Source organism: Fukomys damarensis, unplaced genomic scaffold (genome assembly GCF_012274545.1).
Source record: "Fukomys damarensis isolate Sample0158 unplaced genomic scaffold, DMR_v1.0_HiC HiC_scaffold_16, whole genome shotgun sequence".
Taxonomy (NCBI): Eukaryota; Metazoa; Chordata; class Mammalia; order Rodentia; family Bathyergidae; genus Fukomys; species Fukomys damarensis.
Genome location: NW_022900928.1, coordinates 125811674 through 125827347, shown reverse-complemented (window position 1 = coordinate 125827347; position 15674 = coordinate 125811674). Strand labels below are relative to the sequence as shown.

General features: G+C 37.7%; 1 protein-coding gene across 14 annotated transcripts in view; it reads right to left on the bottom strand.

Moving 5' to 3' along the window:
- Rhbdd1 (rhomboid domain containing 1) overlaps positions 1–15674 on the bottom strand; it is a 169504-nt gene that overhangs the window by 132590 nt on the left and 21240 nt on the right. For 13 of the 14 annotated variants that reach the window (XR_004517543.1, XR_004517544.1, XR_004517548.1 and 10 more), the window contains 2 exons: positions 11749–12251; positions 9933–10065 (listed from right to left, as the gene is read on the bottom strand). Coding sequence is in view for 3 of the 14 variants with exons in the window: in XM_010611763.3 (XP_010610065.1) it covers positions 9933–10065; positions 11749–12181 (566 nt within the window). In the remaining 11 variants the exon portion in view is untranslated. Of the gene's footprint in view, positions 1–9932; positions 10066–11748; positions 12252–14253; positions 14328–15674 lie in introns of those variants that run through there. The other variant, XR_004517546.1, reaches the window with a different exon arrangement.

Genomic DNA, 15674 nt, shown 5'->3' with positions numbered 1-15674 from the left:
AAAAAAAAAAAAAAAGAGTAAGAGAATTATAAATGAAACAGCAGTAATGTATTTTTTGTTATGTATCAAACTTCCAAAAATTTAAAAGAAAATATTCAGGCTGACAAAGGAGCAAGAATTTCCTAAACTCTGAGCTAGAACAAATTTATAGAATACAAGGTGAGGATATGTACAAAGAGCCATGAAAATAGTTAAAACCTTAACTTTTTCTGGGCATCTACTCCAAAAACTAAGGAGATAAGACTCTCAAGTCATGCTCTGCCATGATTTCACTTGTAATCTGAATGATCAGATCATGGCAGAGCATATTTATAATATGTTAAATGAAAAAGTAGAGTCAGGCATGGTAGTACACACCTGTAATCCCAGCACTCATACCAGAAAGGGTGAAGCAGGAGAATTTTGAGTTCAATCCCAGCCTGGCCTATACGGCAAGACCCTGTCTCAAAAAACCAAAAAGTAGAAAATATAATTGTGTACAAGGTAAAGTGAGAGCATAATGCTAATGATAATTTTTTCTGGGTAAGAGATTATGGAAAATTTTACTCATTATACATTTATGTTTTTAACTTTGCTACAATGAATATGGCTCAAATACCTTTCTGTTCTTCAATTAGAAGTTAGGAAATAAGGTTATCTTTTTATTTCTACAGTTTCCAGTTTACTTATTTTTTTAAGGAAATTGCTATACAAAATCTTTTGTGAAGAATAAAGAAAACTCAGAAGTCAAGATAAAAGTCTTTTCTTAATGCACCTTATCAAGCTTTAAATTGTTCTACAGTGGTCAGGGAATGAGCAGATCCATGGATCCAGCTGTGATGGATGGGGCTGGGTCTTCCTTCTTCTCCACACACCCACACACCCACTTTTCCTCAGGGAGTTCCAACTGGAGGAGGGAAAAGTCTCCTGCTTTAAATTTCTCATTCTCATCTTATAAAATCTAACTCTAGGGAATCACTGTTTTGGGTTAAGTACTACTCTCACCTTGAGCTCTGTTCCACTGTAAAGCGCTCTTGGGAGGTAGGACAAAGGAACTAATTCTTCATGGGACATAAATAATTTTCCTTTGTGGGAAGCTCTAAAAAGGAAAGGGGGTAAATATATAAACAAATATCCATGGAATGCAGAAAAAAAATGTGCTCTACTTCACAATTCTGCTTAGGACAGTTGTGGAATGTTGATTTAAACTAAACTCTAACAGGTTGCAAAAACATGTCTCCAAGGCCTAAACACAGGATGAGTAGCATCCTGTGTGAATTTGTCATCTAAGATAATTAGAAAAATGAAAGGGTCCCAAGAGATACAGGGACAAAATCCTACTATCTTCAGAGAATGATGCTTCAAACAAATGCTCTTCCTGGACAATAAATAATACATAAACACACAAACACACAAACACACACACACACACACACACACACACACACAGGGCAATCTGTGCTAACACTGACAAAAATGACAGAGTAAACTGGCATAACTTCTTGAAAAACACCTTATGCTATCTCAAGAAACCCAGACAGCAATCGTTTCTCCTCTCAGTGAAATGCCACATATACTGACTGAAGTCTGAGAATATGAAAATGAGCTAGTGAAGGTCAGGGTGTTTTTGTTAAAGAGGCTTTCTCTCCCAAGCATGATTAATTCAAAGAACAATGGATTTACATATTTGCCCTTTGTTTGTTTACAGAAACTCCCAATGTATATGTTGACCCAATATCCTCTGAGGGTTTTTTTTCCTGTTTTGTTTTTTGCTTTATTTTCTATTTGGCTGTTGAAAATGTTTTTACATTTCAAAGACTGTAAAGAAATGTTTTACTTGCATTTTTAAAATGTGTTAACATTTATACCTTATTTTCTCCTTCACTCTAGAGATGAGCCAATTTATATTTTCCAAGGGTTTTATTAGTAACTTTGTTTATAATTGAACAAGTGGTATTAGCATTTTTGGTTTAGGTGAAGTATAAATCTGTCAGCACACATTCCCATATACAGACAACTATCTTAAGAACTGGCATAGCCATTAGTAAGCCCCATGAACAAACAGAACATGTTATAACAAAAGACAACAGACCAGTAGAAATTTGTGATTATAGCCTGTTCTTCTCATTGCCACCCAAGTCCTGGCAAATGACTTCTCTCTTCCACTGAAAGTAATAAGCAATGCTGGTCCTATCCATGTATTTAATATTTAACTCTCAGTTAATCAACTAGTAACTGCTATTTTTTAAAACAGCATTCTCAGCATTTCTGTACTGGGATCCACATGAAAATTCATTTTAGATTTAACCCAGCACCACCACACATATACATATGCTTGAAACTAAAGTTCTTTGAAATGATATCTTCAGTACATACAATCCTAACATTTGTCTTTTTTCCTGGGTTTTTTTTTGAAATGCCAACTGTGACCCACTAAACTGATTTCTCAACTTCAGAATGGCTTAGAACACAGTTGCAAACCAATGCTTTAGAGGCCTGCCATCTGGGGGTGTCCTGCAGCAACTCTGGATGATCTGCTCCATCTCTTTACCTCTTTTTCTCTCCTTTCCTTTCACGTTGCTCCCAACCCTCCAATGTCTTTTAGATTTTCTCATTCTACTTTTCCTCTTTTAGTTAAACTCATCGTTGTCATTGCTACTTCTGCAGAACAAATCTCTACAAAATGAAGTGGCATAAAAAAAAAACAAACAAAAAAAACAACTCTTTTCTTATACTGACAGTTTCTGTGGGTCAGAAATTCAAAAAGGGCACCACGGGTGGCTATCCTCTGATCCACCCTGTGTGCAGCCTCAGTAGGGAAGTTTGAGCCTTCAGGGACTTAGTGTCTGTATCTAAGGCCATGAACTCCCATGTATGGTACTGACAACGGGGCCTCTTTCTCCCAGTATGAGGGAAGTGGGGGGACAAGTATTCTAGCTCACAAGATCAAAAAAACCTTGCCTCAGGAGTAATGGAATACTTACCTGCTTTTTTGTTCCTCTACTTTTATTAAACTAAAATTTCTTCCTTCTGTTTTATGTTTTTAGTTAGTATTTTCGTTTTGCTTTGTTTTTGCTAAACTGTAAATTCTCTATGGAAAGGGGAACAATGTGCTAGTTCAGGTCAATATTTAACATGGAATGAAAAAGCCAAGGATTAACAAGAGGGAATAAACATTCTTCTTTTACCCAGCAATATAATACAAAATTGCTCATGATTACTGCCTCCTTATATTTGAGTAGGATATGGAGTAGTAAAGCAATGAGATAACAGCCCATCTTAAAAATTAAAGAAGGAAGTAAAATTGAAATACATGACATCATAAGGGAATCTAGGAAGAGATTTCAGGTCAAAAACAAGCAGAAAGTACAAGTTCTTTCACTGATGTTAACTTATATTCCTTCAATAGTTATAAGAGCCAACTATGTTTCAGGCAGGTGAACAAGATACAAAGATGAGTGAGAAACTATTCTTAATCTCAAGCTCACATCCTAGAAAGGAAATGAAAAATGTGGGTAAATTATTATGAAGAAAGTGCTTATGGCAGAACAATCTACTCGTCCTGGGGATTGAACTCTGGTCCCAGTGCTTGTGAGGCAGGTGGCAGAAACACTGAGCTAAATCCCCGGCCCCTTTGATGGTATTCTTAGTTTGATCTCCATCATCTTCTACCTATCTTGACTGTTGCGATATGCTAAATTATGGCTCCCCAAGATATTTCCATCCTAATCACTGGACTCAGTGTATGTATCCCTATATAGCAAGGATTTAGCAAATGTGACTAAGCCCAGGATCTTGAAATGGGGAATTTATGTTGGATTATTGGAATGACTCCTAAACACAACCACAAGGTTCTTTATAAGAAAGGGGCAAAGGAGTGTCTGACAAGTAAAGAAACACATAAGGCAAAAACGTGACTGTGCAGACACAGACTTGATTGACACAGCCACAAGCCAGGGAGTGCCAGCAGCCAACAGGAGTGAAGAGACAAGGAATTAATTCTTCCCTAGAGCATCTAATGGGAGCATTACTCTGCCAATACCTTATTTTAGCCCAGTAATTCTGATTTCAGATTCTTACCTTCTATAACTATGAGGGAAAACAAATTCTGTTATTTTAAGCCACCAAGTTGTGGCAATTTTTTACAGCACCAATAAAAATTAATATAGATGCATTCTGTTTTCTATCTCCAGTATGATTTCCTGACATTCATGCAGAACTCTGGAACAATCTCAGTGTTCCTCTCCACCTTAACTCCCATAACTCTCCATGCAGATAAATCCATAAACACCCTAAACTTGCAACCCCTTAATACTTCCTTGACTCCAATGACCTTGTCTTCCACCATTCCTCAGTTTCATACTTCACAGACATTCTCCAAACCATGTGGTCAATAAAACAAAGCCCACTGTCCCCTCCTCTGCCTACCCAATCTTATTCTCACAGCCTTTTTCAAACTGAACAAAACTTCCTATCTCTTAGCGCCTTTACTGCTCTGGTCTACAGAATCATTCAGTGCCATTCTCTGCCTTTCCCATAGCCACAAGGCAACAGCCTTCTCAACAAAACCTCCTATGGATTTGCTGACAAGCTTGTAAAGCATCATAGGCCCCTCACTTTCGTGGGCTTCTTCACAGTTATGGGAGCTTTCCTGAAGTATGTGTTTACAGAATCATTTTTTTTGTTAAAACTTGTGAAAACGAGATATCTTCATCTCAATCAGCTGACACTGCTGTCTCTTTGCACTCCAACTTCCCCTTTTTCACACTTCCTCCCATATCAGGTGGCAATGGAGCAGTCATTCTTGAGATTCAGTTAAAGAGAAGCTGAGCTAAGGATCCATCTAGTTTGGGTTCAGTACTGTTTATCTGTGTGGATTGTAGCTATTTCCATGCATAGTTAAGTTATTACTAAGTACTTCAGGGCAGAAACGACTTTCTGAAATACTGTCAGTATCCACTGTGCAACCCAGATTATAGGAGGCATGGAACAGCAGCCAGGTGGCAAGTTTAAGTGTTCCAGGGTTGACAGGACAGTTATCATGGCAGAGTCAAAACCCAATGTCTAGAAAATTCTTCCAACCACTATGCATGCAAAATTGTAAGCAGAGGACTCAATTCTCTTTAATAGATAGTCCAAATACAAATTAAACTGATGTCTAGCAGGAACACATCTGGTAATGCAGTATGAACAATTATAAATGTCTCGTTTTCCCTTATTTTCTTAGAATTATGCAAAATAAGCTTTAACAGAACTAATTCTCAAGAAAAATTACTTGAGGTCATATTAAAATCTACAAACAAAATTAATCAGCAAGATCTTGGATTTCTGGTAATGTGATTAATATGAGTGAATTCTAATCATCTAGTAAAGCATTTAAATTACTTGCTGATTGAGCACAAACACGGACAACAGTGAAGAAAACATGTCATATAATGCCACTACAAGGCAGTGATAACAGTCACATAAATTAAGAGCACATGTGAAATTGGTCAAAGCACAAGAAAACCTGAAAAGCCCTGAGATTTTTTTATAGTGTGTATAGGAAAATACCTTAGTAAAGGCTTTCCAAAATTTGACAACTCTAAAAATTGACACAATCAATTATCAAATAATATGTTGTAAACTCTCAACAATAAAAAACTAATTTTGAGCCGCTATGCTACTTGCAAATTATTTTCATATGAAAAAACAACAACCTGTGGAGCAATAACCTGTGAGGGAAAAATACTGCAGATTTGTGCCAGAGAACTAATGTCATAGAATTATTATGAATTGTAAAATGTTTATAATAGCTCAAAATTTTGTAGTTTTAGAATTTCCTTTCTCATCTTCTGTGTCTGATTTTGCACTTTTGCTTGAAGAGGACCCACAGAATAAAATAAGCTTGAAGCCCACAAAACTAAGACCTATCCTTGGTAAATATCCATATTCAATTCATTGCTTTTCAGTTTTCACCCACCAACTCTGGATTAACCTTAAGTATATGTATAGAATAGGTAGCATAATCAGGAAGTCACCCTTCACAAACCCCCTGAAATAACCAACCAAGAAGAGAATCATCACTGATACATACTAAAACCATCAGGCAAAAAATTATCACCTCACAGATTGCTTGCTACCTGCCCTAAAAATGGGGACTTCCTTAAAAGGATTAAGCCTATAATTAATTCCCAATGGAAGACAACCTGGACATATGTCCTTCCTGATATAATGCAATATGGAGTATACACCAGCACCTCCATGGAGTATTCTTGCCAAAACCAGTTGACGCTGAATCTAATTAATCGTTTAGACCTAACTTGTGGGTTTTCGGAAATGCAAGGATAAAAGGGACAAGGTAACTCTCCAGAGAAACAAGTAGGCAATGCTAGAATGTGACACATTCTATAAAAACAAGAGATCTGATCTTTTCCAAATGTCAAGGTCATAGAAAAACAAAAAGAGGGAAAAAACTCTCCTAGAGTAAAGGAGAATAAGAAATATAAAACTCAAATGTAATACATGAACTTTAGATGCCAGTCCTCTCCCACCTCAGAAATATTATAAAAGACATTTGAACACTAGGAAATATAAATATGGACACTAGATGACATCAAGAAATTACTGTTAACTTTATTTTGTATGATAATAATAATGTAGCTTCACAAAGGATATAATTTTGGGTTTGTTTTTTTGTTTTTTTGTTTTTTTGTTACTTGGGATCAAATTCCGGTCCTTGCGTTTGTGAGGCAGGCACCAGAACCACTGAGCTAAATCCCTGGCCCAAAAGTATATAATTTTAGGAGATGCCTGTTCAAGTTTTCAGTGGTAAAGTTATAATGACATTTGCAACTCACTTTCAAGTGGTTTAGCAAGCTTTATGTTGAAATTTTTTGTAATAAAAAGTGAATATATCAATTATGTTTTTCTCTTATTTGCTCAATCTAAGAAATTTTAAGTAGGGTCGAAGTAATTACTCTTGTCACACATTAGCAATGAACAATACCCAAAGCCAAAGAGTTAATGTTTTCAGAACTGCCGTAATATTTCAAAGAATCACCCAGGGCCCAAATGCAGTCATGGCCTTCTTAATTAGTGTTTATTAGTGGTGTGAAGTATTTTTAGGCTGCTGTCATTCAGATAGAAAAATCATAGGAACCAAAGGGGGTATGGAGTAAAACTGAAACAAACAAAATTAATTAAGAGTTGACTTATTTTATTCATCTCAGAAAGAAATTAGGGTATGTTTCCTTTCAGGGACATTGCACACTTCCAGTGATTTATTGAAAAATTAAAAGGGTTAAGAACTTTTTTTCATTTAGGAGGCACTTTGTTCTGAGTTATCTCTTTGATGCCTTAAAACGGACTTGATAAACTGGGAAGGCAAGTAATATTCCCATTTTATAGGAAAATGAGGCTTAGATAGACTGTATGATTTGGCTGAGTTGCCACAGCTAATAAGCCCAGGTCCCTGTCACAGCTAACCACTGGTGTCTAGTATGGTCCCTCAGTGACTGACTTTCTCTGAGTGTCGTTCATTTCTCTAAGCTTTAGTTTCCTGCCTACATGGCCTAAGGCTCATATGGAAAGATTTTGGAGGTTCATAATTTGAGCTAGAAAATAAAACCTGGTCTCAGAGCCACCTTCCACCCATCAACAGGATGCTGGTGGCAGTGAGAGGAGAAGAGGGACAAAAGCCTAACTTGTGAAGAAGGTGGCCTCCTCCAGTGGCCTGCACCCCTCAGGAGCAGGGACTCCTTCAAACCCAGTCTCCTAACAGGGTCTTAGGACATGAAGGAAAATGAAAAGACAGGCGTGGAGCTGAGCAATCACTGACAAAAGGACACACTAGGACTGTGAAAAGCAAAAGCACCACATAATCAAATGAGTGTGATTACTTCACTCTCAAGTGGTCAAGTCCACTCCCATCACAGTGTCCAATGGCTGCCTGCTTGGAGTGGCTTTCCTTTACAAAACTACCTAGCTGGGGGAAATTACCAACTCCATGGCTTTCACAAAACACAGAGGTCCACTGAATGTTTGCTTTGGCAGATTTTTTTCCTCCCAAAAGGCACCCCATATAGTTCTACAAGAAAAGCAAGCTTTGTTCTAAAGATTTACAGTGTTTCCCCAATGAAAATTCTAATTGACAACCACCAGGAGAATAACAATACAAATCTATGAGAGCCCTAGTTTCTCCCTTTCTTCTAAGATTCATCTCAAAGAAGCACTCACTTTTTCGGTTCCTTGGACCAGTGTTTAGCTCATTCTTTATTTGGATACATGCATAAATAGATGCTTGGATACTCACAGTTTATCGTACAAAGTAGTAAGATCTTAAAAACCAAATGATTTATTTTTTCAAACTTCAAAGACAGGAAATTTCACTTAATTCCCAGGCTCAAAATAGGAGGTACTGCCATACAGAATAAGCATATTACACAAAAATGTAACCATGCCTTTTCCATGTAAAGAGGAGACCCTTAAAAAATGCATGATGAGATCTTCAGAAATAGTTGCATGAGAATATTTAAGACACTGTTATTCAGTGGACTCATTATAGGATAAAAGTTCAAGTACCAGAGGGAGTAATTTTCATATGAATGTTGTGTGTTGCCAGGCACATACAAGAGCCTATAGTCTATATAGAGAACCAAGTCACATCAAGCAAGTCAGGGGAGCTGTGAGTGACAAGGTATAGAGAAGGCTGTTCAGACAAGAGACAGACATTATTGGACACTTTTTCAAAGAAAACTTTGAAGATTTTGTTAGGCTTAGTTGTACTGTCACAAGTAACAATACAATTGTAAATGAGTAGTGTTCAATGCCACATCACTGCCATTATGGACCAGCTGCCAATGGCTGCCCATGATGGGGAATTAGCATTAAAGAAAGATGCAAGGTTATTGGGCTGACACACACACCCCAACATGAATATTCTCAAATGACGTACAACACCCAACACAGTTACACAAATCAAAACCAAAATAAAAAACTCCCTGTCTTATCAGATATGAAGAAATAACTCCTTACTTCTTTCTGAATCTTCCTAAAATCTCACCCTTCTCTGCAGTGTCCAGGTTGCCACAGTCATGGTAAACAAACGAAGAACCATGTGTTTCCAATTACATAACACAGATTAAGTGGAGTAAAGCTAGTGGAAAAGGTACAGAAAAATAATGCCATCCATCCTTTTTCTAAACAGAAAATAAAGAAAGGAACCACAGAGAGAAAGTACAGCATGACTGCATACTTGGACAGGAGTCAGGAGGCCTGAATCTCAACTAGTACAGGGTCTCTCGGGAGCCACCAGACAAGTCTCTTAAATTCTGAGTTTCCATGTCCTCAACTGTTCAGGAAAGGACTCATCTAGATCACAGATCTGAAACTAAATCCTCAGAGCCCTATGGTTTCATAGAAGTGCCTCGCAGGTGACCACAGCAAGAACAAAGTAAAGGCAAAGGGAACCATGCCCTGTGCTTCCCTTGAACCCAAAACACCTCAGAGTTGATCCATGTTATACATTGGGTTCAGAGTAAAGGCCTTTGTTTAAAGAGTTCTATTATCAAGATAATTCATAACTAAAATGTCTTAAAAGCAATAGACCAACCAAAATATCTTACGCTTTTTAAAATCTTTATGTATTTTCTATGTGCCTTTTTGGAATATTATTCTTAGAGGCAACTACTGCATATTAGATTTTTGTATCCAAATCTGAATGTTTAGGTTCTTTTATTCCTACTTAAATAGCAAGGAAACTGAAAATTCAACTAAGACATATACCCCAAAATTATACAACTCAGTAAATGGCAGGATTCAAAGACAGGAATGACTGATATTAACACCACTAAATTTGGTCTCTCTCCTTAATGAACTCCTCTGTAAAAAAAATTGTTACTTCATTATCATTGCAATTATTTTCCATGAAACATCAAGTTCTTCATTTTTATTCCCTAAGAGTAAACACTTACCCTGGTGAGAAGAAATGAATAGCCAAAAGTTCTGCCCAACAAGCAAGTTTGTTGGGTACAGGAAAGCCCAAAACGTTGACAAAGCCTCCAGGGCAGTAATGGTTGTTAAGAACTTTCAACGCAAACAAAACTCCTAAAAGAGAATACAGAACACTCTAATATCAGCAATCCAAATGTGGAGAGAATCAACATTTACAAAGAAAACTAACTCAACTTTAAAACAATTGTTCTGCCACCTGCCTCGCAAGCGCAAGGACCCAAGTTTGATCCCCAGTACCAAAATAAACAAATAAATAAATAATAAAACAATTATTCCAACTTTTTTCTTGGAAACATACTCTACTCCTTATAACCTGGCATTTGTTAAAAAGTCCATATTCAAGGTAATTATCACTTTGATGTTATTTAACCTGGAATTTCATCTCAAGTCTACTAAATATACAATGGTAAAATGGGACTAACATAGCAACAATGGTATTAGATGCCACTGAACTGTACACTTTAAAACAGTTAATTTCATATTAACTTTTAACTCAACTTGAAAATGCCAATAATATGTATTTTTCTACCCTCTAGAAAGAGATGTTGAAGGCTGGACTATTGCTTCTACCAGATTAGATGCACAAAAATGTATTTGAGGGAAGGGGATAAGATGGCCAGGAAAACAGGGAAGGATTCAGTTTTCTTTTCAATATTATTTTGCTCCTCTCCTTCCCATTCTAATATTTAGAACACTTAACTTTAATGCTAATGGCAATTTCAGTCCCATGAATTATCTGTAAAAAGAGAACGAGTGAGGAGGAAAGGTGTAAAGCAATGCAGCATATAGTTAAAGTCATGCAGGCTGTTAGACTCTCAGCCCTACTACTTATTAGCTGTGTAACCCTGAGCTAGCTTCCTCTTTTCCTGGGTCTTAGCTTTCACATCTACAGTATCAAGATGGTACCACTTCTCAACGGATCTGCTGCATAAAACAAAGAGGACACAGAGTGATTACCACGGCTCCATCAACATGAGGCACATGGTGAACTCATTTTAGGGTGTGGTGTATTTATTCTAATGAAATTACTGGAAGCCATAAGCAGTAGGTAGCCGTGGACTGAGGCAATGCCTCCCCTTTCTCGCTAGTAGTTCTAGAACGTTGTAAATGAAAAATCTTAAGATAAATAGAGAGCTGGCCAGATCAGCCTGGGCTGTGTTCTAGCCCCCTCTACAACAGGATGTCCTTTAAGGCTCTGCTCAGCAACTCATATGAACCTCAAGTATACATCTAGGTGTATAACCGAGACTGCCTTTTGGGCTTCCTCATCTGTATGTAGCACAAATGGGGCCTCTACACCTGGATCGCATCACCCGTAGGGATAGTGCACAATGATTTGCTGCCTAAGTTGATAAATTTGGTTTGTGTAATTGTTGCATATGAACATGTTCTGACTCCCCAGGTTCAGAAAAGTTGGTAACTGGTACACTGTCAATCTGCTTCATAGGCACTCCCGTCTTTTTTGAAAACACTTAATCACAAACACACCTATGGGTTCCTCCATGGCTCTACCATGATGGGGCAAATGTGTGCTTCCAATGCTACAAGTCCTGCAAAACCACCTCACAGCAGGCCCTTAGACTGTCCAAAAGTGAATGTAACAGCATGGTATGGGACAACAAAAATGACGCTCCCTTGTGCTCTGATAAGCTTGCTCTTCCTGATACAAGTCCCAGCACCCCTCAACCACTCAGAACTTAATTCCATTACTAACCATGGAGCCACATCCTCCTCACTGCCTAGGTGCACACTATATCAGAAATTTAGCCCCCTTACCTGAGAAACCTACAGCACAGTTCCTTCTGAAGTCAGGCTCATCCATGAATTCAGCACAAGCTACTTGTAGGAGCAAATATACCACCCCAGTGAGCAAGGAGAATGTGGTGAGGATGTAGGCAAACCATCTGCTTCCTAGTCTTCTCTCCAGATTTATTCCTTTCCACAACATGGACACCATGTTAAAATACAAATGCCAATCGTCAGCATGGTGAAGGGGAGAAAGCAACAAACGCTGCCAGTCTTTTTGCTGGTAACACTTCTCCACGCTAAGGCAAGAGTTATACAGTGGCTTCAGAGGATTCAAGAAGAACCAGATGTTGACAGCCAAAGTTGCTAAGGTGACGGGTGGGATATTGTTGATCCCAACTTGGAAGATTTGAGAAAAGAGCAGAAGGAGCCCAGTATTAATTCCTCTTGATCTCCGCTGCATGGTTAGACAGCAGGAAAGCAGCCCAGTGATGAGAGATGTGGTCTGGTTTTAGGAATTCAAGAAGGTGAACCTAAAATACACAACACATGTAAAAATCCATTAATTAAGAATTAGCATGTTGATAAGACATTCACCTAAGGATGAGCTCATATTAGGTGTCTCTTCCTCCCGTTCTAACAGAAACATTTACTTTCAGGGACTTCCACGGTAGTATCCAGAATGCTGGCTGTCCTGACTTCTTTCATTTTTCATTCTAAAATAGAAATTTTATCCCAAATCTCAAAGAACTAGTTAATGGATGGGGTATGTTTTCTCTGACTAATTCACCATGAAACTCTAACATGTCTTCCTTATTTAAAAAATAAATTTAAAAAGCTCAAAACCTATGAGAAACCTGCAAAGTCAGTGTGCAAGCATTAAATAATTTCTACTTAAAACCCTGGCCAAATTCTTTATCTCTTTCATTTTTTAAAAGAAATATTCAAAATGTCAAAAAGTAGATTTTAAGATCCAAGCATAATTGCATTCTCTTTCAACTTCCACACTACCAGGTATCAATTTTTAAATTTTTTAATTACAATAGTGGCACAGTATGTAATAGCTAAAACTTGGAAACAGCCCATTTGCCCATCAATTGGAAACTGGATAAAGAAGAGTGGTTTTTCTATAAAATGGAATACTACTCAGCCATAAAGAATGAGAAATTAGATTCATTCATAGGAAAATGGATACATATTGAGGATATACTCCTAAGTGAAATAAATAAGTCACGCATGTAAATACCAAATAGTTTCTCTGGTGTGAATAAACTATAATAGTACATAAGATCCTAATGAGGTAATTGACAATGTGAAATAGGAAGAAAAGGGCTAAACATGTAGGGAAAGTAGGAAGGGTAGGGGAAAAGTAATAAGGGAAAAAAATAGGAGAAAATGAAAAAATGGAAATGTTTGTAAATGGAGAGGGGAGGAGGGGGTGAAGGAAGGGCAGGGACAAGGGGAAAAAATGAGAACCAAGACCTGTCATATAAGGGTACAGTTCCCAATAATGAATGTAACTGTACTGTATACCTAAAATGTAGCAATAAACTCAATGAGGGAAAAAAAATTTTTTTAATTACACAAGAATTTCAGTTTTCCAAAGTTACCTGTATGACAAATCCTGAATTACAACATAGTCTTTATCTGAAGAGCTCATTTTCTACTAAGAAGTGAACCAACCAACATCTGCCATATAAAGTTCTATACACAGTTACGAGGGAGCCCAGAGCATAAGCACACAATGCTGGTCAAGGACAGGACTACAGCCTCAAAGGATGCACTGGGGCTCGCTACAAGGAAGAGTTCCATGACTCAGCAGTCCTCTTCTTCACTTCTTCGATATGTGGCATGTTTTGGCTGACAGAAAGCAGAGGGAGGGATGCTTTAAGAGCTCCAAGCCTAGAGACCTCACATTGCTTTGCAGGCTTCTTGCTCCTCAAACCCCTTCAATAACCATGTGGATAAATGTGGGCTAGTCTGCTGGATGATGAAAGAAAGACACACACTCCAGTCACCTGATGGTCCTGGCCACTGGCCAGATAATGCCCCAGAAACAAAGCTGACTAGCTGATTATAAATGCATAACGAGTCCAGCTGAGCTCAACCTAATCTGCTGAACTACAGAACAGACAGCTATAAATGTACTGTTTACCACCAACTTTGGAGGGGTTTGTTATGCAGCAATAAGAAGACAGAAGGTATTTACTTGGGAGAAAGACTGGTTTATGCTCAAGAGAAAAAGCTAGTAATGAATGAGCAGGAGGCAAAGACACAGCAAAACATGCAAGAGATAAATAATCAAGTGCTTAGAGGGAAGAGCCTTTTTTAACAGAAAGGAAAAAATGCCAGATGTAGGTATAAATATGCAGACTGGGGAACTGGACACTGAAAAAGTTCTCACTTAGTGGTCTGTGTTTTCTTGTGGAGATTTCTTGGCCCACAGCCCCAGATCACTCACTCTGATACCCCAAAGATTCTTCCTCAGCACAATGGACAGTGGCTTTCAAGCAAAGACCGCAGTCTTGGACTTACTGGCTCTGTAGTCTAGGGCATCACTGAACTTTCTGAACTCCAATTTCTTCACTTTACATTAGGAATAAAACTTATTTCCTACGATAACTGTAAATGCAAAGAACAAGGACATGATCATTTATATAAGATACTATCACTTATGTGAAAATTAGTTCCTTTGCAAATAGCAGAATCCTAATAAGGCTCCTAAGTGCTTCCTAGCTCCTCTTCACCATTAAGTGCTTATCAGCATCACACTCAAAGAGGCCCCTAAAATTATGCATAGTGTATATGCATGTGTATGTGTATACACACACACACACACACACACAGTAGCACAACCAGACTTTTTACTGATATGGGCTTATCACTGTTCATTCCCATAAACTAGAGAAATTTTAAAAATTTCAACTGAAAAATTCCCAAATAACATCAAAGAACTGACCTTTTTTCATACTGAAACTTACGCAATGTTCAATTTTCCAAATACAATGACTATTTTGCAATTCCCCCACATAATTTTATATGGGTGTGTATATAAAATACATGAGTATCCGTGTGTGTATATATATATATGCAACCTCATTAACTTATAAAAGGAGTAATGGAAAAATATGGTCTCGATCAATGTTCAGCTTACAATGAATCACAAAATAAACCCTTCAATATCAGTGCAGATGGTGTCCTCTGGATGATGGGCTATTTGCAACAGCAAATTAAAACTAATTACATCTTCACTTTTAAAAAAAGTTTCCCCTCTGTTAGGATCATTAGTGATGAGGAATATAAATAAAAAGACAGAATCTTTCCACTCTCACTTCCCTCCATGCACCCCGGCTTGTATAATTTTGCCTTCGATACTTCTGACCAAATCCAAAAGTCTCTTTCCATTAACAAGCTTCCTCACCTCCCAGACCTGATCTTGCCACTGGTGACAGCCTTGCTCTCCTGTGGCTTCACCTTCTTCCAATTCCCTTCCTCTGTTCAGTTTTCCTCTATACTTACTCTCACCAGTATACACTTAAGAACCTTATTGCTCGTGTTTTATGTAATTCTTTTTATTGTATGATTCCCAAATTTATAGTTTTCAGGCTTCTGGGACATAATCTTATAGAAAAAAGTCTGCCCTATGTCAGTTTCTGATAAGTGAGTTTTCCTCTTTCCTACAGGATGATGGCCCAGCTAATTCCTTCTTTTACTGTCTATTTAATAAAGATTTATCAAGTGCAAACTGTATGCAAGTGCTAAGCACTGGAGATACAGCGAAGAACAAAACACTTATAATCCCAGCCCCTTCATAGCCATAAAAAATACTGGTTGCAGGAAATAAAAAAAATCATTACATTGTGCTGAGTCCTCAATGAATACATATTTAATGCACAGGCAAATGTAGTCTAAGTGAGAAAAACATAATATCTTTCTGGGTTCTGTTTTCAGAAACA